The sequence below is a fragment of the Oncorhynchus clarkii genome, chromosome 8 (genome assembly GCF_045791955.1).
Source record: "Oncorhynchus clarkii lewisi isolate Uvic-CL-2024 chromosome 8, UVic_Ocla_1.0, whole genome shotgun sequence".
NCBI classification, from domain to species: Eukaryota; Metazoa; Chordata; class Actinopteri; order Salmoniformes; family Salmonidae; genus Oncorhynchus; species Oncorhynchus clarkii.
The window spans coordinates 21,600,468-21,621,555 of NC_092154.1; the positions used below are offsets into that span (position 1 = coordinate 21,600,468).

At 40.0% G+C, this 21,088-nt stretch overlaps 2 protein-coding genes across 3 annotated transcripts; one reads left to right on the plus strand and one right to left on the minus strand.

Annotated features, from left to right (window-relative positions):
- Window positions 1-748: 748 nt before the first annotated feature.
- LOC139415099 (serine incorporator 1-like) lies at window positions 749-7,018 on the plus strand. The gene is made up of 10 exons (XM_071162913.1): window positions 749-895; window positions 2,140-2,301; window positions 2,415-2,608; window positions 2,765-2,844; window positions 4,358-4,495; window positions 4,649-4,818; window positions 4,965-5,055; window positions 5,158-5,302; window positions 5,443-5,667; window positions 6,078-7,018. The coding sequence occupies exons 1-10, from the start codon at window positions 857-859 to the stop codon at window positions 6,214-6,216; spliced, it is 1,383 nt and encodes a 460-aa protein (XP_071019014.1). The 5' UTR covers window positions 749-856; the 3' UTR covers window positions 6,217-7,018.
- Window positions 7,019-7,070: 52 nt separating this feature from the next.
- LOC139415098 (heat shock factor protein 2-like) lies at window positions 7,071-13,331 on the minus strand. 2 transcript variants are annotated; one of them, XM_071162910.1, is made up of 11 exons: window positions 13,138-13,331; window positions 12,559-12,667; window positions 12,343-12,470; window positions 9,693-9,817; window positions 9,512-9,587; window positions 9,335-9,393; window positions 9,163-9,244; window positions 8,770-8,882; window positions 8,427-8,681; window positions 8,141-8,252; window positions 7,071-7,828 (listed from the first exon to the last, which is right to left on the minus strand). In XM_071162910.1, the coding sequence occupies exons 1-11, from the start codon at window positions 13,228-13,230 to the stop codon at window positions 7,469-7,471; spliced, it is 1,512 nt and encodes a 503-aa protein (XP_071019011.1). In that variant the 5' UTR covers window positions 13,231-13,331; the 3' UTR covers window positions 7,071-7,468. The 2 variants fall into 2 exon arrangements, with proteins under 2 accessions (XP_071019011.1, XP_071019012.1); XM_071162911.1 differs by having other exon boundaries at window positions 7,074-7,828; window positions 8,190-8,252; window positions 13,138-13,314.
- Window positions 13,332-21,088: the final 7,757 nt, after the last annotated feature.

Here is a 21,088-nt window from a genome sequence, read left to right on the forward strand (position 1 = left end):
AAGTCCAGGACCCAGTCGCACAGGGCGGGGTCGAGACCCAGGGTCTCGAGCTTAATGACGAGTTTGGAGGGTACTATGGTATTAAATGCTGAGCTGCAGTCGATGAACAGCATTTTTACATAGGTATTCCTCTTGTCCAGCTGGGTTAGGGCAGTGTGCAGTGTGATTGCGATTGCGTTGTCTGTGGACCTATTGGTGCAGTAGGAAAAAAAGTAGTGTGTAGTAGGGAGATCCGTAGATCTGAGAAGTGTGCAGGAGCAGTGATGAGAATGGTAGTAGAAGATGGGTACAGGGTGAGGGATATTGAGAGGATTCCTGTGGATAGGCAGAGCCCAAGAGAGAGAGAGCGATGGGAAGAATTTGTGTTTCAGTAAGATGTGATTTTTGGTATTCATAGCCATGGATGTCAATTATACTGTAGAAATGGATCAGAAGTCACAGAAAATAGAGGTTGTGGTGGCTGCCGCAGAGAAGTACTTTGGATTGCAAGGATTTTTTGCAGAACAGTTGCATGGGGTGTTGAGTGGTCGAGTTCTATCCTCTCAGACCTTTGGTCTGAAGTAGGATTAGATAGGGTTAAATAGTGGAATGGGGTGTTTTTTTAAGAGGGTTAATAGTTGGCAGGGCACTTTTAATTTTCTCAAATGTTGTGTAATTTAATGTGGGTACATAATTTAATGTAGGTACAGTAGGCCGTGAAATGCCTCACACACCAGTACAGTAGATGGCGGTATATGCACCTTCAATTGGATGCGATCCACGAACCAAATCCTAAGAAGAAGCGCGATTGTATTGTAAACAGACGAAAAGCATCCATCTTTTACAGCACAGAGAAGTCTTATTTCGGCAAAACATCATGGGGGCCGTTCTCGGACTGTGTTCCATGGCGAGTTGGGTAAGCCTTCGTTTTTATGATAATTAAAATAAGTCAACATCACTCAGATTCAAACGGACCGAATCAAATATTTATTCAGACGACAGTTTCGCTAGCTACAGTAATCCTAAAGTAATTGTAGCTGTGTTAGCGTCAATGCACAACAACAAAGCCAGGGTGGTTCCCTGTTCAGTATGGCTTGGTGCATTGCCTTTTAATCAAATACATTGGCCCCGGGTAATCTTTCTAAAACATTACCACAATTTTAGCTAGCTAACGTTGGACGGTTAAAATCGTCATGTCATTGATAAACACTCGTCATATGCAGGTTTTGACAGTTCGATCCCCGAACTGGTTTGCTTTTCTTGCTCTCTATACATTTTAAATTCTACAGCAATGTAGGCCTACTTGAGACCTAGCTAGATAGCCACTTTGTTATTGATAGTGCCTATATGTTCAAGAGTATTTTAATGACCCACATTTCACAATGCACTGGTGGCCTAACTGGAGACGTCATAGTTAACGTTAGCGGTTATCTAGCTAGGTCTCAAGTAGGCCTACATTGCTGTAGAATTGAAAATGTAAACGTACAGAGAGCAAGCAAAGCAAACCAGTTCGGGGAGCGAACTGTCAAAACCTGCATATGACGATTGTTTATCAATAACATGATGATAATTTTAACAAGCTAGCTACTGCCCGGTACTTGGAAATATTGCAACACCGTGGCTAGGCATCAAAACAGAATCAAATTTCAGATAACCGTTAACTGTGACGTCTCCAGTTAGGCCACCAGTGCATTGTGAAATGGGGGTCATTAAAATACTTTTGAATTTAACGGCACTCAGTTCAGTTAGGCATATGTCTGGTATTGTTTCCTATTTAGTTTAACTAATAATATTCCTGAAACTATTTAAGCTAAAAGTGTACCGTTAACTGCCTGGTCTCTCCTCCACATTGGTATCAACTTGATTAGGTTTGACACATGCCGTGGCCAGATCTCTATTCTTAGCAGAGATTTGGTTTCCAACGCAGTTAGCAACTTGGGAAAAACAAGTGTGTTGGTGTTATGTCAACCCTACGTAGATGTATTAACTTTTATCAATGAATGAAAACCCTATTGACTTTGTACTTAGGCTATATTCTAACTGTAAAACCATTCAGCGGTGGGCAGATATATTATTTTGTCAGCATCAGTTCTATACTTGTATGACTTAGCTAATTGGTTTTAATCATATTTAACCCCATTCCCTTGTCTTGCCTTGTAGATCCCCTGCCTGTGTGGCACTGCCCCCTGTCTGCTGTGCAAATGCTGCCCCAGTGGGAATAACTCCACTGTCACCCGACTCATCTATGCCTTCTTCCTCCTGCTGTGTGTGGGCATCGCATGCATTATGCTCATGCCAGGGATGGAAGAGCAGCTCAAGAAGGTACCAAACTATGTGTTTTATATATTTGATATACAACATTTACAGTTAAGACAACTCATTCTACACATTTTTGTTTGGCCTGACTAGTTACTTGTGCATCTTGGCTCTTGCAGATTCCAGGATTCTGTGATGGGGGAATGGGTACATCAATTCCAGGTGTGGAGGGTCATGTCAACTGTGATGTCTTGGTTGGCTACAAGGCTGTGTACCGTATCTGCTTCGGCATGGCAATGTTCTTCCTGCTCTTCTCCCTCCTCATGGTCAAAGTCAAGAGTAGCCAGGATCCCAGAGCTACTATACACAATGGGTAAATAGCACTGTGTCCTCTTCATATATGGGTAATGACAATATCAGTAAGCATTATATACTGCAATGCAGGAAGAGAAATAAGGAACAAGGGTATCCATAAGTATATTTAAGTTCAAACAGGTCGATCAGTTAAAATACTTATGCTTTCTTTTAGGTTTTGGTTCTTCAAGTTTGCTTCTGCGACTGCCATTACCATTGGTGCATTCTTCATTCCAGAGGGTCCCTTCACAACTGGTAATGACCCTTTTCATGCAAATAATGTTTTTCTGTCTCATAGAAATATACCGTACCAGTCAAAAGTTTGGACACACCTACTCATTCAAGGATTTCTTTATTTGTATTATTCTACATTGTAGAATAATAGTGAAGACATCAAAACTATGAAATAACACGAATGCAAAAATATATTTTAGATTCTTCAAAGTAGCCAACTTTTGTCTTGATAACAGCTTGGCAAACTCTTGGCATGCTCTCAACCAGCTTCATCTGGAATTCTTTTCCAACAGTTTTGAAGGAGTTCCCACATATGCTGAGCACTTGTTGGCTGCTTTTCCTTCACTCTGCAGTCTAACTCATCCCAAACCATCTCAATTGAGTTGAGGTTGGGTGATTGTGGAGGCCAGGTCATCTGATGCAGCACTCATCAATCTCTTTCTTGGTTAAATAGACCTTACACACCCTGGAGGTGTGTTGCGTCATTGTCCTGTTGAAAAACAAATGATAGTCCCAATAAGCGCAAACCAGATGGGATGGCGTATCGCTGCAGAATTCTGTGGTAGCCGTGCTGGTTAAGTCTGCCTTGAATTCAAAATAAATCACACCGTGTCACCAGCAAAGCACCATCACACCTCCTCCATGCTTCACGGTGGGAACCACGCATCCAGAGATCATCCGTTCACCTACTCTCTGTCTCACAGACACGGAGGTTGGAACCAAAAATCTTACATTTGGGCTCAGATTTCCACCGGTCTAATGTCCATTGCTCGTGTTTCTTGGCCCAAGAGAGTCTCTTCTTATTATTGGTGTCCTTTAGTAGTGGTTTCTTTGCAGTAATTTGACCACGAAGGTCTGATTCACGCAGTCTCCTTTGAACAGTTGATGTTAAGATGTGTCTGTTACTTGAACTCTGTGACGCATTTATTTGGGCTGCAATTTCTGAGGCTGATAACTCTAATGAACTTGTTCTGTGCAGCAAAGGTAACTCTGGGTCTTCCTTTCCTGTGGCGGTCCTGATAAGAGCCAGTTTCATCATAGCGCTTTATGGTTTTTGCAATTGCACTTGAAGAAACTTTAAAAGTTCTTGACATTTTCCACATTGACGGACCTTCATGTGTTAAGGTAATGATGGACTGTCGTTTCTCTTTGCTTATTTGAGCTGTTCTTGCCATAATATGGACTAACAAATAGGGCTTTCTTCTGTATACCACCCCTTCCTTGTCACAACACAACTAATTGGCTCAAACGTATTAACAAGGAAATAAATTCCACAAATTTACTTTTAACAAGGCACACCTGTTAATTGAAATGCATTCCAGGTGACTAACTCATGAAGCTGGTTGAGAGTGCCAAGAATGTGCAAAGCTGCCATCAAAGCAAAAGGTGGCTACTTTGAAGAATATCAAGTAGAAAAAAGTAAAAATAAAGAAAAACCCTTGAATGAGTAGGTGTCCAAACGTTTGACTGGTACTGAAAGTGTAGCTAATAAAACTCACTTAGCCTGCAGCTAGTTCACACTTCTCTCCCTTAGTTTGGTTCTACATAGGAATGGCTGGAGCTTTTTGCTTCATCCTGATCCAGCTGGTCCTGCTGATAGACTTTGCCCACTCCTGGAATGAGTCCTGGGTGGAGAAGATGGAGGAGGGCAACTCTCGCTGCTGGTATGCAGGTATGGTAATCAACAGGAGCTTCTCTTTAAGAATACCTTGTGAAAATGCACTGGTGACAGGTTGAGTTAAAGCAACCCTCTGTGTCTACACTTTTAACTCCCCCTGTCCCCATTGTCCAGAAATAACCAGTAAGTCTCATTTCTCCCGTGCAGCTCTGCTGTCTGCTACAACCATCAACTACATCCTGTCCCTGGTGTCTCTGATCATGTTCTACGTCTACTACACCCACACTGACGGCTGCACTGAGAACAAGGCCTTCATCACTGTCAACATGCTGCTGTGTGTCGGAGCCTCAGTCATGTCCGTCCTGCCCAAGATTCAGGTAAGGAAGTGCATTGGACCAGCATGTCACCTGTTGTACCCCAGAAACCTTAGTCTCTGGACCTTCATCTTGTATAATAAACATGTAATTATAATATGTTATGACACATTTACATCTTAGTGTTATCTCACCCCTTTTCTCAACAGGAGTCCCAGCCAAGGTCTGGGTTGCTGCAGTCTTCCATTGTGACTCTGTACACCATGTATCTCACCTGGTCTGCCATGACCAACGAGCCAGGTGAGAAGTTTAATGATCAAATGTCTCCGATACACCAATAAATGGCTAACTCTTCATCAAGACAAGCACTCGAGTAAATGTGTTTGTCTTTGCCATCCACAGACAGGAAATGCAACCCAAGCTTGCTGGGTATCATTGGCCTCAACAACACCACCCCAGCTGGTAAGGACCACCCTGTTGTTCAGTGGTGGGATGCCCAGGGTATTGTGGGGCTGGTCCTGTTCCTGATGTGTGTTCTGTACTCAAGGTAAGGAAACAAGTCCGACCCAAACAACAATGTCTGCAGTTTTCTCTTCGAAGAAACTGCTAATGCTATTTTACCAGTTACCAGCTTTGCGCAGTTGCTATTGACCCTGACAATAACATGTTATCCATTCATTCCTATAGCATCCGCAACTCCTCCAACACCCAGTTGAACAAACTGACTCTGACCAGTGACGAGTCTTCTCTGATTGAGGATGGCCACCACCCTGAGAACTTTGACGTGGAAGATGGTGAGAACCGGGCCGTGGACAACGAGAAGGAAGGAGTCACCTACAGCTACTCCTTCTTCCACTTCATGCTCTTCCTGGCCTCCCTCTACATCATGATGACCCTCACCAACTGGTACAGGTGTGTATCCTCACTCTCCTGGATTATTTGGTCTGGTAGGATGATAACTAGGCAACAGTAATGAGTCTAGCCTTACACTGAACCCAAACCGGCTGCGAGCGTACGCCATCGTGCGCTACCGTGCATAAATGTATAGCTAGTAAACAAATCTGTGGTGGTAGTCAGTCGTTTTTAACTCTAATGCAATTGATTGGTTAAGTATTACATGGACATGTATTTGGGTTGACATCCATACAAGCATTATACTCCAATTTTTACCTCAACAGTGTGAAATGCACACAAACAGTAGCCTAAATGATATCTTTCCCCCACACATTTCCATGGCAATTCCATTGTTTTGGTCAAGTTTGATTGACCTCTTTTGCATCTGTCGCTCGTGAGTTTGACTTGTCTGTTTTTTATTTTCTCAGCCCTGACTCCAACTATGAGACAATGACCAGCAAGTGGCCCTCGGTGTGGGTGAAGATCTCCTCCAGCTGGATCTGCATTGCCCTCTATGTGTGGACCCTAGCAGCCCCACTGGTCCTGGTCAACCGAGACTTCGACTGATGATCTAAAGAATGAGGGGGGCAATCATTTGCTCATGATCATTTTGAATATTCAACTCGTAAGGTGAACAAGCTCTGTAAATACTGTGTGCATTCCCCACCCACCCTTTTTGTTAATACACTGCATGCATGCTATAGTATTGAATACATGGGTGTTTTATGTACCATGTTTTATCCTATTGCAAAGTTAAATAATGTTTTTTGCTGAGTTGGGGTTGTAAAGGTAGCTGGGGCTTGGAGAGATGGTCAGTGAAAGGAGGACTCTTTGTCAACTGTAATTGACTCTGGATAAGCGACATTCAGAAAGAACCATTGATTTGTTACAAAATGGGCAAGACTGCTTGATGTTTGATAATATGCTACACTTTGCTTTAAGTTATGCATATGTAGCAATGAAGTGAAGGGTTTCAGATATTAGCTCATTGTTGTAATCCTAGGTTCATTTCCATCAGTGATGTACCAGTGGCATATTATAGGCTAATCTACCATCATGCTTTGCTGTGCTTTCCTTTTCAGAACATCCTCCCAAATTGCAAAACTGAAACTACAGCTTTCCCTTTTGTGATCATGCACATCTTGTTGTAGGTCATATTAGTCCTTCAGTTTTGGGTACCTTGTTACTTATGATTCACACTGGAGTTATCTTAATGTAAAATACTGATGTTCAGTGGATAAATGATTTTGTAGATGCTTTAACATACTAGAAATGTGTATTCAGTATTTCCAGCAGACTGACAATTGTTTGTGTTTTGACATGTATTAAAGTGCATTGTAACCCACCTTTTAATAAACTTTAAGGCAAAGCATGCATTTTCTTGAATATACCTTCACCTACAGAACAAAGCATTCAGAATGTAATGATGCTTTTGCTGTTCTTTTAATGTCATTGTCACTGTTAAGCTTCGCAATCTATGAATCTTAACATGAAACATTATGATACACGGTACATAGACTACAGTACTTGAAATGATCAACATTGGTGTTTTACTAAGGAAACAGGCACTTTTTTTTGTTCATTAAAGATGAATGTGATCCTTAACATATCAAGAATACAGTGAAACATTCCCCTTTTCACAAGAAATGCTGAAACCTAAACCAACAATTGCAGCCTCATCTTAATCGGGGTTTACGTACAGCTGTCAGTAGATTATTCCACTAAATGACGGAATGTCTTACTTCTGAACAGGAAATAGATCATTTTAACAAGTATCTACAAAAGGTCCAATCCTTTTTCTGCTCCTTGGTTAACCTTGTTAAATCTCCAGCTGCGTCGAGTCAGTGGTGTCACCTTCTGGGTTGAGTTCACACAGGTAGAAGATCGTTGACTCGCTGGCCTCTGCCTCAGTCAGGGGCTCCAGGCGGATGAGAGAGCTTCGTGGAGGCTCCTCGTCTGGCTCCAGCAGGTCTGTGGGGACCTCAGTGTTGTGCTGCAGCAGGCTGTCTCCCAGCTCTGTGGCTGTGCTGCTGTCTGCCTCTGTGGCCAAAGGGGTGCAGCCATCCAGGAAGGCCAGCAGAGGGCAGGATGTGTACTGGACCAGCTGGTTGTCTGCTGAGAAACTAGACTTGTCTCCTTCGGATAGCAGCCCTGCATTTTCTTTGGGACCACCACTCCCCTAAAGAGTGAAATGAATGAGTATTCAGAAACACACATAAAATTCAGACAAACTTGGGGTATAATCATCATGTCAATTCTGTGGCAAAAGGTTTCGCAACAGAAACCGTTTACTCCAAATGGGAAATGCAAACGAGTTTCTATTGGACAAATTCAGGTAGGTCCCTCCATGTTTCATTCCGTTTGCTGTGTTTGGTTCTTTAACAGTTTCTGTAACAAATGCATCCCGGATATTGAATTGAGTGGGTTAACCAGGTAATTCTATACAAGTGCAAAACTGTAGATTTTGTATGGAAATGTAATTAACATAAACCTCTGTGGCCTCTAAAATATCTGGATCAATGCTGAACTGCTTCCCGTACAACATAGCCTGAAAGTCTTCCAAACTGCAGTCAATGCTGTCCAAGTAGTCCATCAGCTCAACCCTGTTAAAACATTTGGATGCCAATTAACTGTAAAACGAGACAATAATTCAATAGGCCTATATCCTTACAAATGAAAATATGCAACTCAGTAATATGGAACATAATGTGAGAAAGCCTTCTCAAGTTCTTCATGAACTACAGGCCACAAACGTAAAGCTAGTAAAGTCCACTTACTTGCCGAGGAGATTGATATTCTGAGAAATAGCTCCACTCTCATTGAGGATTGAGTCCATCATCTTCATTGGATCCTCCAGGCTCAACCCTGACTGTTTGTTTAGCTGCAAGGTGCTGCTTGTGGGAAGGCTATCATATGTGCTTATGGTGGTCTCTTCTGGTTCGATTACTAAAGAGTTGGTCTGTCCTATACTGTCAGCGCTGTCTGTCTGTGACACAGTATTGCTGTTGAAGACCTCAACTATTTCTACATCCCTAAGAATGAAGGACAGGAGAAAAGGCATGAGAATGGATGATGGCAGATGGAAATATACATGAAACAATTTTTTTTATGTTGAATTACGATTGATCCAATGCTCTTGAGGGGCCCTCTGTGATCTCTGTGTCATCGTCAGTTACATCACAGATGACGACATCGTCAGTAAGATCAGCACTCTTCAAACCACTGACAGAGGGCTGGGAGAGAGTTCAAAATGTACATCTTTAGAATAGCTTACATTGAGAAAACAGACTTTTGAAGTAACAAACTCATATTATGGAAAAAATCTGCGCCGCCGCCAATGTCAAGTTTTGTTCTCACAATGCGGCATTTTCCTTGTCAGTGATCCTGCCTTAATATTGTAAAAAAAATTAAAGGATCTGTTTGCTAGCATCATTAGCGTCCTGACTGATTGGATGGACACCACCATGTACACCTTACATAGGGAGGTAAACCCATTCAGACCTCTACACATACTTTGTTGTGGTCCAGAGGAGGATCATCGTAGATTTCATGGATGTATTTAGGCTTCTTTCCATTGCTGTTCAGTAGAATAGGCCTGTAAAATGGAGATTCAGAAATGAATTAATAATGTTTAGTAATCGATGATGTCATTCAAAGGAAGAATTGCTATACTACGAAGCCTTACCTCTTGCGTTTTAAACTCATCCGGTTCTTCTGTACCAATGTGACGATGAATTGTATTAACTGCAATGAATAAAGATAATTATTATCAAAGTTAGACAACTATTATACCCTAAAGGACAATTGTTAAGCATTTTTATTGTGAGCAAACTCATTCTTGGTGCAGAATGTTTTGCTGCACCTTCTTAATGATTTGCTGCTGTTGGGAGTGCTTCTGTCTCAGGTCTGATATTTCCCTCCATAGACCTTCATTATCTCTGTAAACATAAATTCAAGCATGAGCATAGAACTTTCTCCAAACCAACACATCAATACTACTTTCTAACCTCCATTTGATAGCCAGGGCATGGTAGTTTGCTTACCTTTTCAGTGTGTTGAGTCTGGAATCAATGCTTTCTTGTTTTCCGTGAACATTCTGAACACTGGCCAAAATATTGGACAGGTCTTCCTGTCTGATCTTTGTATCATTTGGTCTTGCATTGGAAACCTGAAAAAAAATATGCCCTTATTCAGTTTGACGTACTTACTGATATAGGTGATTTATTTGTTTACCATTATATGTTTGTTTCCATGAGGTCTTACCTAGGGCTGTTGCGGTGACCGTATTACCAACACACCGGCGGTCACAAGTCGAGAAGGCAGTCAAATTCCACATGACCTTTTTAGTCACGGCAATTAGGCTTCTCTAAGCTCTGATGCTGCTGCTAGTCATTAGTAGCCTACCAAACTTGCTAACTGCCTGGTACTCAGCATGCTATTGTCCCTCTAATCACTATAACATCAATGCAAATGTTTTCGAAAATCTAATCAAACACTTCATGAGAACCCATCAGCTCATTTGTTTAGACTATGCGGGAGAAAACAGAGTGATGGCCGCTAATAAAAAGAGGAGGATCCCATCAGCCTTCTATAGGCTTGCCCTACTATATTTTTTCTCAACTTCCCTAATACTAAGCACATTGCTTATATTTACAACAGGAGTAGAGCCTACCTGGCTGGCATGAAAATAAACCACAGGGTGCATAGATTGCGTATTTTTCCCCACTGCCCCTGTTTCGATACAGGTGCATGATAATGGTCCATTCTAAATCAAAACAAATGTCACACATACAGTACCAGTCAAAATTTTGGACACACCTACTCATTCAAGGGTTAATCTTTATTTTTTACTATTTTCTACATTGAAGAATAATAGTGAAGACATCAAAACTATGGAATCATGTTGAACCAAAAAAAAGTGTTAAACAAAGCAAAATATATTTTATATATTTCAGATTCTTCAAAGTAGCCACCCTTTGCTTTGACAGGTTTGCACCCTCTTGGCATTCTCTCAACCAGCTTCATGAGGTATTCACCTGGTGTGCAATTCAACTAAAAGGTGTGCCTTAATAGTTCATTTGTGTCATTTCTTTCCTTCTTAATGTGTTTGAGCCAATCAGTTGTGTTGTGAAGATAGCCCTATTTTGTAAAAGACCAAGTCCATATTATGGCAAGAACAGCTCAAACAAGCAAAGATAAATGACAGTCCATAATTTCTTTAAGGCATGAAGGTCAGTCAATATGGAACATTGAGAACTTTGAAAGTTTCTTCAAGTTCAGTCGCAAAAACCATCAAGCGCTATGATGAAACTGGCTCTCATGAGGACCGCCACAGGAACGGAAGACCCAGAGTTACCTCTGCTGCAGAGAATAAGTTCATTAGCGTTACCAGCCTCAGAAATTGCAACCCAAATAAATGCTTCACAGAGTTCAAGTAACAGACACATCAACAACTGTTCAGAGGAGACTGTGTGAATCAGGCCTTCATGGTCGAATTTCTGCAAAGAAACCACTACTAAAGGACACCAATAATAACAAGAAACTTTCTTGGGCCAAGAAACACAATCAATGGACATTAGACCTGTGGAAATTTGTCCTTTGGTCTGGAGTCTAAATTGGAGATTTTTGGTTTCAACTGCCATGTCTTCGTGAGACACGGTGGGGGTGAATGGATGATCTCTGCATGTGTATTTCCCACCTTGAGGCATGGAGGAAGAGGTGTTATGGTGTGGGGGTGCTTGGCTGGTGACTCTGTGATTTATATAGAATTCAAGCACACTTAACCGGTATGGCTACCACAGTATGGCTATTTGACCACGAAGGAGAGTGATGGAATGCTGCATCAGATGACCTGGCCTCCACAATCCCCTGACCTCAACCAAATTGAGATGGTTTGGGATGAGTCGGACCGCAGAGCGAAGGAGAATGCATGTTCAGCATATGTGGGAATGCCTTCAAGACTTTTAGAAAAGCATTCCAGGTGAAGCTGGTTGAGAGAATGCCCAAAGTGTGCAAAGCTGTCATCAAGGCAAAGGGTGGCTACTTGATGAATCTCAAATACAAAATATATTTAGATTTGTTAAACACCTTTTTGGTTACTACATATGTTATTTCATAGTTTTGATGTCATCATTATTATTCTACAATGTAGAAAATAGTACAAATAAAAAAAAACCCTTGAATGAGTAGGTGTTCTAAAACTTTTGACTGGTAGTGTAGGAGTACCTATTCCTTTGTTAACCGCTCAACACAGAATAGCCGCATGTGCGCACTCCCTCAAATCATTTGTAGAAAATATTTACATTTTATTCAGCTTTGTTCAATTGTATTCTTCATACTATAAAATAATGTGAAGGAATTATAAGTAAATCTTGTCTGCTAAATGAACTTGTGTAGCCCACAGCCATTTGGCATAGCCACATCTGGATCTAACATAAGGAAAACTCAGACTATGCTATTCTTTCCTTCTGAGATAGACTACATTTTCTTTGGACATATCTAAAATAAATAATGGATTTATTGTGAAGGTGTAGGCTATATTACATGGATTTATTAGACTTTTTAAAATGGCTTGTAAGACTATGTGTGGAGATGTTAAATGTGTTTATGTTAATTAATGGTCAATTACCGTGAGACCGACAGTTATTTGCTTGACAATCAGCAGCTGACAAACCTCCACAGACTTAGTCTTACCTTTCTTTTGATGTTTTCCAGCAAGTCATCCTGACCATGTTTAAAGTAATGATGCTGAAATTCAACTGGTCCATCCCTCTCTTGCTTTACTATGCCTGTGTCGATGTGCATCACTTTGCGAAATCCATCTGCAAATTGACCACCCATTAGACAGCTGCACAAGAGGCATTCCACTAAAACAGCAGAGCCGCTATGTTTATAGAAGCGCTTACTTACACATATTCAGCTGTCTGACAAAGCTGGCCATGTTGTTGTGCTTGAAGAACTTGGGAAGGATATCCTTGGAAAATCGCTGTTCATCCATGACAAGGAAACTGTTACCTTCCTAAATAAATATGTATATATTAGGAGACTAGAATGTCTACAACTACTTCCAATCAATTACATTTATGTGTGTTACATTTCAGGACCTAAATAGTGCATGGGTATTCTTGCTTAATTTTATCAAGGAATGCTTATTTATATGCTATTTTGTTAGCTAGCCAATTTTATTGATATGCTATTGTAAGAAGCTAGCCAATTTTATTGATATGCTATTGTAAGAAGCTAGCCAATTTACAAACAGATCATTCAAAATAACATGCTAGCTTTAGTCAGCAGGGACAACAATAACAAAAGAGTATCAGTAACAAAACAAAACGATGCTTATTGAATCCTACTAATCGACACATGCATCTAGGACTAGGCAGACATAGCTACTATAACTGTCTAACTCGTTTCACACCATGCAGAGTCAAGTGCTAGCGCTACCTAGCTCTGCCAGGCTGGCACGCTCAGTGGGGCAATTTAATTTACCTGACTCCAACAAATAAATTCATTTGTGTCAGAATCTTCCACAAGAGTCCAAAGCTTGGTGAGAAAGGCTGGTACATTTGAATTTTGTTTCATTTTGCAAACTGACGATGGAAAGATGCCTTTTGGTGATGAAAGAAGCAAGTCGCTGAGAAGAAGAAAACAAGCGTCCTAAGCATGCATACGACTTCCTGTTTGAAGAGCAGCAGCTGATTGGTTGAATGTTGACTTACATTACACATGTGTAACATGGAGAATAATGCATAGATCATTCATTATACGTTTGCAAATTATTGCTGAAATGTTTTGTTTTTCTGTGACATGCATTAAAGTAACTGACCAGATTTCTATTAAATATGACCTTTAATAAATTGCAATATGAGTTAAATCGTTTTCCTTCCAAAAAAAGGTAATTAAGTATTGGTGAAATGTTGTAGTTTTTCTGACATGATTTAAAGGTACACTCAGCAATATGATATAGATGCAAAAACTAAACAGCACAGTGGGTCACTTTCTGTAACAACTAAGAGCGTTGAACCGCGAGGCTCAACTTCTCTGGCTTTTTTGGCGTTTTGTAGTGATTCCTAAGTTGTTGATGTTAAGAATGTTTGTTGGTCTGTGGTGTGTAATGAGGAGCATCCAGACGCTGCACTTGACACATTTATGAAATTGCTTTTTCCAGTTACTAATAAGCATGCATCCATTAAGAAAATGACTGTAAAAACTGTTAAATCCCCGTAGATTGACGAGGAATTGAAAAATTGTATGGTTGAGAGCTATGAGGCAAACGGAGTGGCAAATAAGTCTGCCCAACCGATTGGAAAGTGTACTGCAAATTAAGAAATCACATGACTAAGGTTGATAAAAAGAAGAAACAATACTATGAAACAAAGATACATTATATAAAGAATGATAGTAAAAACCTTTGGAGCAGCTTAAATGAAATGTTGGGCAAAAGGCTAACTCAGCTCCATCGTTCATTGAATCAGTTAATTCATCACAAAGCCCACTGATATTACTTTAATGATTTTTTCATTGGCAATATCAGCAAACTTAGGCAGGACATGCCAGCAACAAACAATGACATTACACATCCAAGTATAACTGATAAAATTATGAAAGACAATAATTATAATTTTGAATTTTGTAAAGTGAGTGTGTAAGATGGACAATTTGATGGAAAATTACTGAGGATAATAACGGCCAATATTGCCACCTCTATTTGCCATATATTCAGTCTAAGCCTACTAGAAAGTGTGAACCCTCAGGCCTTGAGAGAAGCAAAAGTAATTCCACTACTCAAAAATAGTAAAGCCCAGTTACTGGCTCAAATAGCCAACAAACCAGCCTGTTACCAACCACTAGTAAACTTTTGGCCAGATACAATACTATTTTACTGTAAACAAATTGACAACTTTCAGCACACATAGAGAAGGACATTCAACAAGCATGGCACTTACACAAATGATTGATGATTGGCTGAGAGAAATTGATGATACAAAGTTTTGTTATCTGTTTGGCTTTTGACATTATCAATCATAGTCTGCCAATTGAAAAACATATGTGTTATTGCTTCACATGCCATGCTATATTTTGGATAAAGTGTTACCTGTCTAACAGAATACAGAGGGTGTTCTAAGGAACCGCCCCCTTTTTTTCAATTTTCACTTAAAATGACATACCCAAATTGAACTGCCTGTAGCTCAAGCCCTGAAGCAAGGATATGCATATTATTGGTACCATTTGAAAGGAAACACTATAAAGTTTGTGGAAATGTGAAAGGAATGTAGGAGAATATAACACAATAGATCTGGTAAAAGAATATACAAAGAAAAAAATCAACCGTTCTTTTGTATTTTGTTTTGTACCATCATCTTTGAAATGCAAGAGAAAGGCCATAATGTATTAATCCAGCCAGGTGCAAATGAGATTTTGGCCACTAGATGGCAGCAGTGTATGTGCAACGTTTTAGACTTATCCAATGAACCATTGCATTTCTGTTCAAAACGTTGTAGCAAGACTGCCCAAATGTGCCTAATTTGTTTATTAATAACTTTTCATGTTCAAAATTGTGCACTCTCCTCAGTAGCATGGTATTATTTCACTGTAATATCTCATGTAAGTTGGACAGTGCAATTAGATAAAAAATTATTTAAGCTTTCTGCCAATATCAGATATGTCTATGTCAGATATGATATGTCTATGTCTCCTCTACGTGATAGTAGAGGAGTGGCCTGAGAGAACACACTTAATGTGTTGTGAAAATTGTTATGAAATGTAATATAATGTAATATTTTCAATTGTATTAATTGCCTTAATGTTGCTGGACCCCAGGAATAGTAACTGCTGCCTTGGTAGCAGCTAATGGGGAACCTTAATAAATACAAATACCTTTAAAGTGGCAGACCAGTGTTTACAGATTTCTACGAAATATGACCTTTAATTAATTACAATATGAGTAAAATAGATTTCCTTCCAAAAAAATGTAAATAAGTGTTTAAAAGCAACTTTTCTGTGTTGGCAAACCCGAACAACAGAATGGTGTGGGTGTTTACCGTTCATAAAAAATATTGATGTAGACCACTGATTGGCCAGCTCATCCTCCTCAGGAGGATGACATCATCCTCTATCAGGAAATATCTGTTTGAGTTAAAAGTTTGAGGTGGGGTACTTGAAATATTTTTTCTCCAATTTATGCTTTTGCCACAAATACAAGTATAGGAAGAGTCAACAACATTATTTGGGTATGAGTTAAGAGAACATGTACTTTTAAAAGTGAGATTTTCACTGAACAGTTATTTTAAGGTAACTGGAAATGTTCTCACACAGATATTGACAGCCTTTCAATTGACGCTCTTGAATTCAGCTGGCATGGAAGGATGCTCATAACACCCCCTACAACCTAGCTTTGTTTACATTAGATTGATGAGTCATGCTATGTCTTGCCACTAGGTGTCAGCCTTAGATCATGTAGTATGTAACATGTTTAGGATAGTTTCCTACAGATATTTCTCCAATATCTGCTCCTATAAATTCTGCTCTTGGCACTTTTCTTCTAATGTAAATATTTGTTTTCATTACAAAATGCTTTTTTCAGCTCTATTCCCTGCATAAAGGTCTAACACATATAAAAGTATAGCAATTATCAAAGTGAAATTAAGAATAAATTGTCAAATGTTCTTGATCATTCATTCAATTTCTGGAGTATCTGGAATAAATATTTGCAATGTTCAGGACAAAATGTCCTGAAAAAACTGAGAGAAAAAAATCTATTTACTATTATAGTCATCTCAGTGGAAAAAGCCATAAAGGAGAGTTCAGGGGTTAAGTAAAACCATTTCCCTCTGCAGTTTGAGAGAGCCACTGTTGACTACCTACCTGCTAGAGTGCAGCTAGAGTACAGCAGAAACAATGTGGTGGGGTTGGTTGGCCAAAACTGCCTGCTTTGTGAACCAGATAGGCAAGGACATAACTTATTCCCAGTAGAGGGCATTTCTTATTTGCCATAAAAAGTATAATTCAATAAGTATCAATCATTTGATTGGTGTTTATTGCATTCTTCAGAGGGATTAATGCAAATGTTTAAGAATTCCTAAATGCTGCACATGAACAAAATGTAATGCTATTGTACTGTATTTATCTCACACACATAAACATAATTTCAGTGCTTTTTCCATGTGTGGCTTAAAAACATAGGCTAGCACACTACACAGAGAGGGGGACAATTTGCAGAAAGATCTATGTTGCCAACAGCGCATGCCTCTTCTAACATTCAGACATCATAACAAAATGAGGTTGACAAGTGCACAGCTAATTGGGACAGACGGTAATATTACATCAAAAGACGTCATGAAGTCCTTTTAAATGGCAGTAATTAGGACATTCTTTGATTCTGAGACAGAGAGATTATAGGAAAGGCAAAATCACAGCACATTAAAGTAAGACAGGTGATATTCTGCCTTTCATTGTGTAAGTACAGGGAGGTAAGTTCAGTACCATATGTACAATTGTCCTGGATAAAAGTCAAATACTGCTCGACCCTTGAACATTAGTATATTTAGACAGTATGGTGCTGAAGTATGTAAGTTGCTTCTTATTATATTTGACAATATCCCTGCCACGGTTGAAAAACTTTCATTGTTGAAAAAATGCTGGAGAGTAGGCGTGGCGCCAGCAAATAGAGTGCTTATGGGGACTTACAGTATGTCTCACTTGGTGGCAGGCAGCATTGTTAAACGGCTAATTCAGAATATTAAATTGGCTTAACTTTTGCGTTTGGTGAAAGGTTATGACACTCTTCCCATCTGACTTGTAAGGTGTTAATGCCATAGGAAAATATTGATACAGTGTTCCAAAAGGAATTGGCTACACGACTTGACCTATACTTGTCGTATTATCTACTTTTATTCAGGCCTGTGTTTGTATGCAACCATGAGGAGGACCAAGGCACTGTTAGGTTAAAGTTTTACCAAGGCATTCCTTAATCATGCCCATTCCCTGGACCAGGCTCAGGGTGTTCAGGTAGTGGTTGTGAAGCTGCATACTCACTCTCCCTCTTTTTGCAGCAAAGTTGGAACAAAAATGTTGGAATGAATTTACATTTTCCATTGGATGTAGAACTTGGACCCTCATTTTACAGTTGTTGTTGTTCTCTCTCATTATTTGATTAATCTTGAAGTCTAACAGAACAGAAAAGAACCAAAGAAAAATATATTAGTCCAGATCTCAGCAGATTTCTTTTTTACTTAATTAATAAATACGTTTGGAGTTTGCCATGTACTGATGGTATTAGACTTCCTTTAGACTGCCAAGGGAGAAGTTTTACTGCTGTTTCAAACATCTTTGATTAAGTGTAACCAAATGGGAATGCCTCTGTGTATTAATTGATGCTGCATATTCCACCACACAAATTGAAATAAAATGATCTCACCAAAGTAGTTATTTTTAAGAGCTATGTGCAACAATAAAACACACCTTCTCAGTTGGATGTTAGAGACAAATGTTCAAACTCATTTCTTTGCTTTGAGGAAGTTCTTAGTAAAAAGATCATTGCATCCATTTATTTTCTTTTAGCTCAGTGAGACTTGGAAATGAAAAGACTACTTACAAGCCAGAATCCATAAAATATATGTTTACACGTTTCACATTAGTGTTAGATCCTGGGTTGAGAATAAATGGGTTGCAGCATGGTATCAATATCCAAGAGCAGAGAGGACATTTAGGCCAATAGCGCTGGGATGGAGGCCTTGTATTATGTTAATTGGTTTTAACTTTGTCTTCAGATTGATGACATACTGTATAGGCCTGGTAAAACTATTGACAGAATTCAGAAAGCTGGCCAAAGTCTTTACTTACCCATCAGCATGTGTAGATCTCTCTCATTTTCTTAAAGGAACAATGATGGTATTGGGAATACATGGATGGCTTTATTCTAATGAAATCTAAAATCTTTGATGAAGTAGTTTGTCCAAAGGTAGATTCAAAGTGGGACCCTAGGCACATCCCTACCCTAAACTCTAACCCTAAACTTAACCCCCTACCCTTACCCTAGGTTTAGCCCCAACCTTAACCATTTTACATTTCAACTTCAATTGACTGATGTCAGCGTTAGATGTCCCAAGGATTCCACTTAGACTTTTCCTTGTCCAAATGGTCTTATGTCCCTTTTTGCCTCCAGCTTCCATCAGCTGATGGGAATGACCTGTACATTTGCCATTCGGGATGTTGTGCTTTGCGACAGATGGGGGTTCAGTACACTTTAGCTAGATAGCTAATATTGATTTGCTACTGCATTTTGGTGTCTGTTTACTTTACAGGTGACATGCCTGATGAGATATTTTATCACCAGAGAATTTGATAGCTACTGACGTTAATTTCAGTCAAATTAAACTACTGCGGACCAGAGCTAGCTTGCAAAAGTCACATTTTCTAAGAAATAATCTCTCGTCGACTCGGACAATGTTCTGGTCTTACTATATATTTTATGAGGTTGGCCTGCTATTGGTTGAAGCACTTCTGACACCATGTTATGATCGATCGTAAGATATGACCAATACAGGGACACTACACAGAAGAGCCGAAGGGAGCAAATGGCTTAGCTTCAAAATGTTAGTAATCAATTTAATCATTCATGAAAATGATACGGAAGCTTAGACCGTAACCCTGTTTTTGATTTTTTTTAAAGGCCCTACCCAGCCCTAACCCGATGTAAGATGTCGGAGTCCATAGAACTCGGGTTGGGTAACAAAGCTCAACTAGGGCAGACCAGAGCTACTGCAGACCAGAGCTAGCTAGAAGCTATAACCAGGATCAGAGCTAGTTAGTGCAGACTAGAGCTGGGACAATGCTAGTGTGGACCAGAGCTGGCTAGTTACTAGGTACACCCTGGATCAGAGCTGGACCAGAGCTAGTGTGGACCAGAGCTAGCTAGCTACTAACTACTCCTTGGACCAAAGCTATTTATTGCGGACTAGAGCCAGACTAGAGCTTTGATCCGGGGCGTAGCTAGTAGCTAGTCATTGTTTCCTACTGAAGCCTATCAAGCTTTTATGCAAATGCTAAATGGTTATAGTTCAAAAAGCAAAATAGTATCAACAATCTTTTGTCAAGCAATCTAAGTTGAGTCAGTCTGAACATGTCAACGTTGGTTTGGTGTTTTTAGCTTTAACAGTTCAAGAGCAGTGGTGAATCCAAATGCTTCCCATTGAATCCTATGGATCTTTTATACAAATTTTAAATTATTATATTTACTATTAATGGTATGAAAAAAACAGTATACGAGCAACCAATTTCAGACCAGTCTGTGCCTTTTAGAGTTTGAATAGTGGTTCAAGCTTAAACAGTTTGAAATAGTTATTCTTCTTCTTCTGTGAGGTTTAACGGTGGTTGGCATCCAATATGTTGCATTGCCGCTCCCAACTGAACTATAGTATACAGTATATCACTCATTGGCCTATCTCTCTGTTCTGGCACAGATTTACTATTCACAGGGATTCTCTCAGAATCGTTGACCCTTGATCCTGCTCTCCTTTCTTCACTGCCTCAACATACAACCCCTTCCGCACTACGCTGACCCTGGCCACCTCAACCTGCCTTTCCTGCACCCTGACACGTCCGATCCTCAGCAAAATGAGCACCCCTGCAGTTGCACACACAACTTCTACACATTACTCTGTCCCATGTCCTCATGCACACTTTCCACATATTGGAAACTCCCTCCTACACACTCAAACATGCCCATAAATGTGACACTTATAACACCACAGTGGATTGGGCACAAAAGCTCTAACAGTATAACTCATATATCCTAATATTACTTTGTCAGGTAAAGACTCTAAATCGAAGTTCAAAAGAACAGAGAGCATAACCTCTGTTTCACCACCCTCTCTGCCAGGTCTGTGTCGCACCAAACGGTGAGCGTCACAAACACCAGGAATCTTCAACTTCAATTGCTCCACCTCCACACTTAATGCTACTCCAGAAATCATTCCCTTCAATGGTGTCCTGTACCTAAGTGCAAAGCAAGATACAGGCCTGCTCCCTCTGATCTTAAGAAACACAAGCAAACATCACAAGTCCACTTTGGGTTACCTTCAACAACTCAACAGCACCCACCATCTTTTCCACCCAACCTGAATCCACCCATTGATCAGCCAAAAGGCCTAGTTCCACCCTCTTCAAAAATCTCACTCCCACTGGATCAAACTTATCTTTATAATAACCATTTCCATCAATACAAGGCTCGGGCTCCGAGTCCCTCACAACACCTTCTACCCCTTCCATTCCATTCCATCTCCAGAACTCAAACTAGCAACCAAATTACTCTGTTTGAACTTGACACCAATCTTCCTCGACATACCCTCTCCCTTGTTATTGCTAGCTTCAACAGATTCAAACCTATCCTCTGCCTCCCTCAGTCTTTTAAACCTCCTCTATCTTTCCCTCAAATCCTCCT

What these genes read in the sequence shown, in the direction of transcription:
- LOC139415099 (XM_071162913.1), top strand. Translation starts at nt 857, where the DNA reads ATGGGGGCCGTTCTCGGACTGTGTTCCATGGCGAGTTGG. An exon ending in AGAGCTACTATACACAATGG is followed by an intron (nt 2,609 to 2,764) that starts GTAAATAGCACT and finishes GCTTTCTTTTAG; the next exon opens with GTTTTGGTTCTTCAAGTTTG. An exon ending in AGAGGGTCCCTTCACAACTG is followed by an intron (nt 2,845 to 4,357) that starts GTAATGACCCTT and finishes TCTCTCCCTTAG; the next exon opens with TTTGGTTCTACATAGGAATG.
- LOC139415098 (XM_071162910.1), bottom strand. Translation starts at nt 13,230, where the DNA reads ATGAAACAAAATTCAAATGTACCAGCCTTTCTCACCAAGCTTTGGACT. An exon ending in AGACTCAACACACTGAAAAG is followed by an intron (nt 9,588 to 9,692) that starts GTAAGCAAACTA and finishes TTATGTTTACAG; the next exon opens with AGATAATGAAGGTCTATGGA. An exon ending in AATATCAATCTCCTCGGCAA is followed by an intron (nt 8,253 to 8,426) that starts GTAAGTGGACTT and finishes ATGTTTTAACAG; the next exon opens with GGTTGAGCTGATGGACTACT.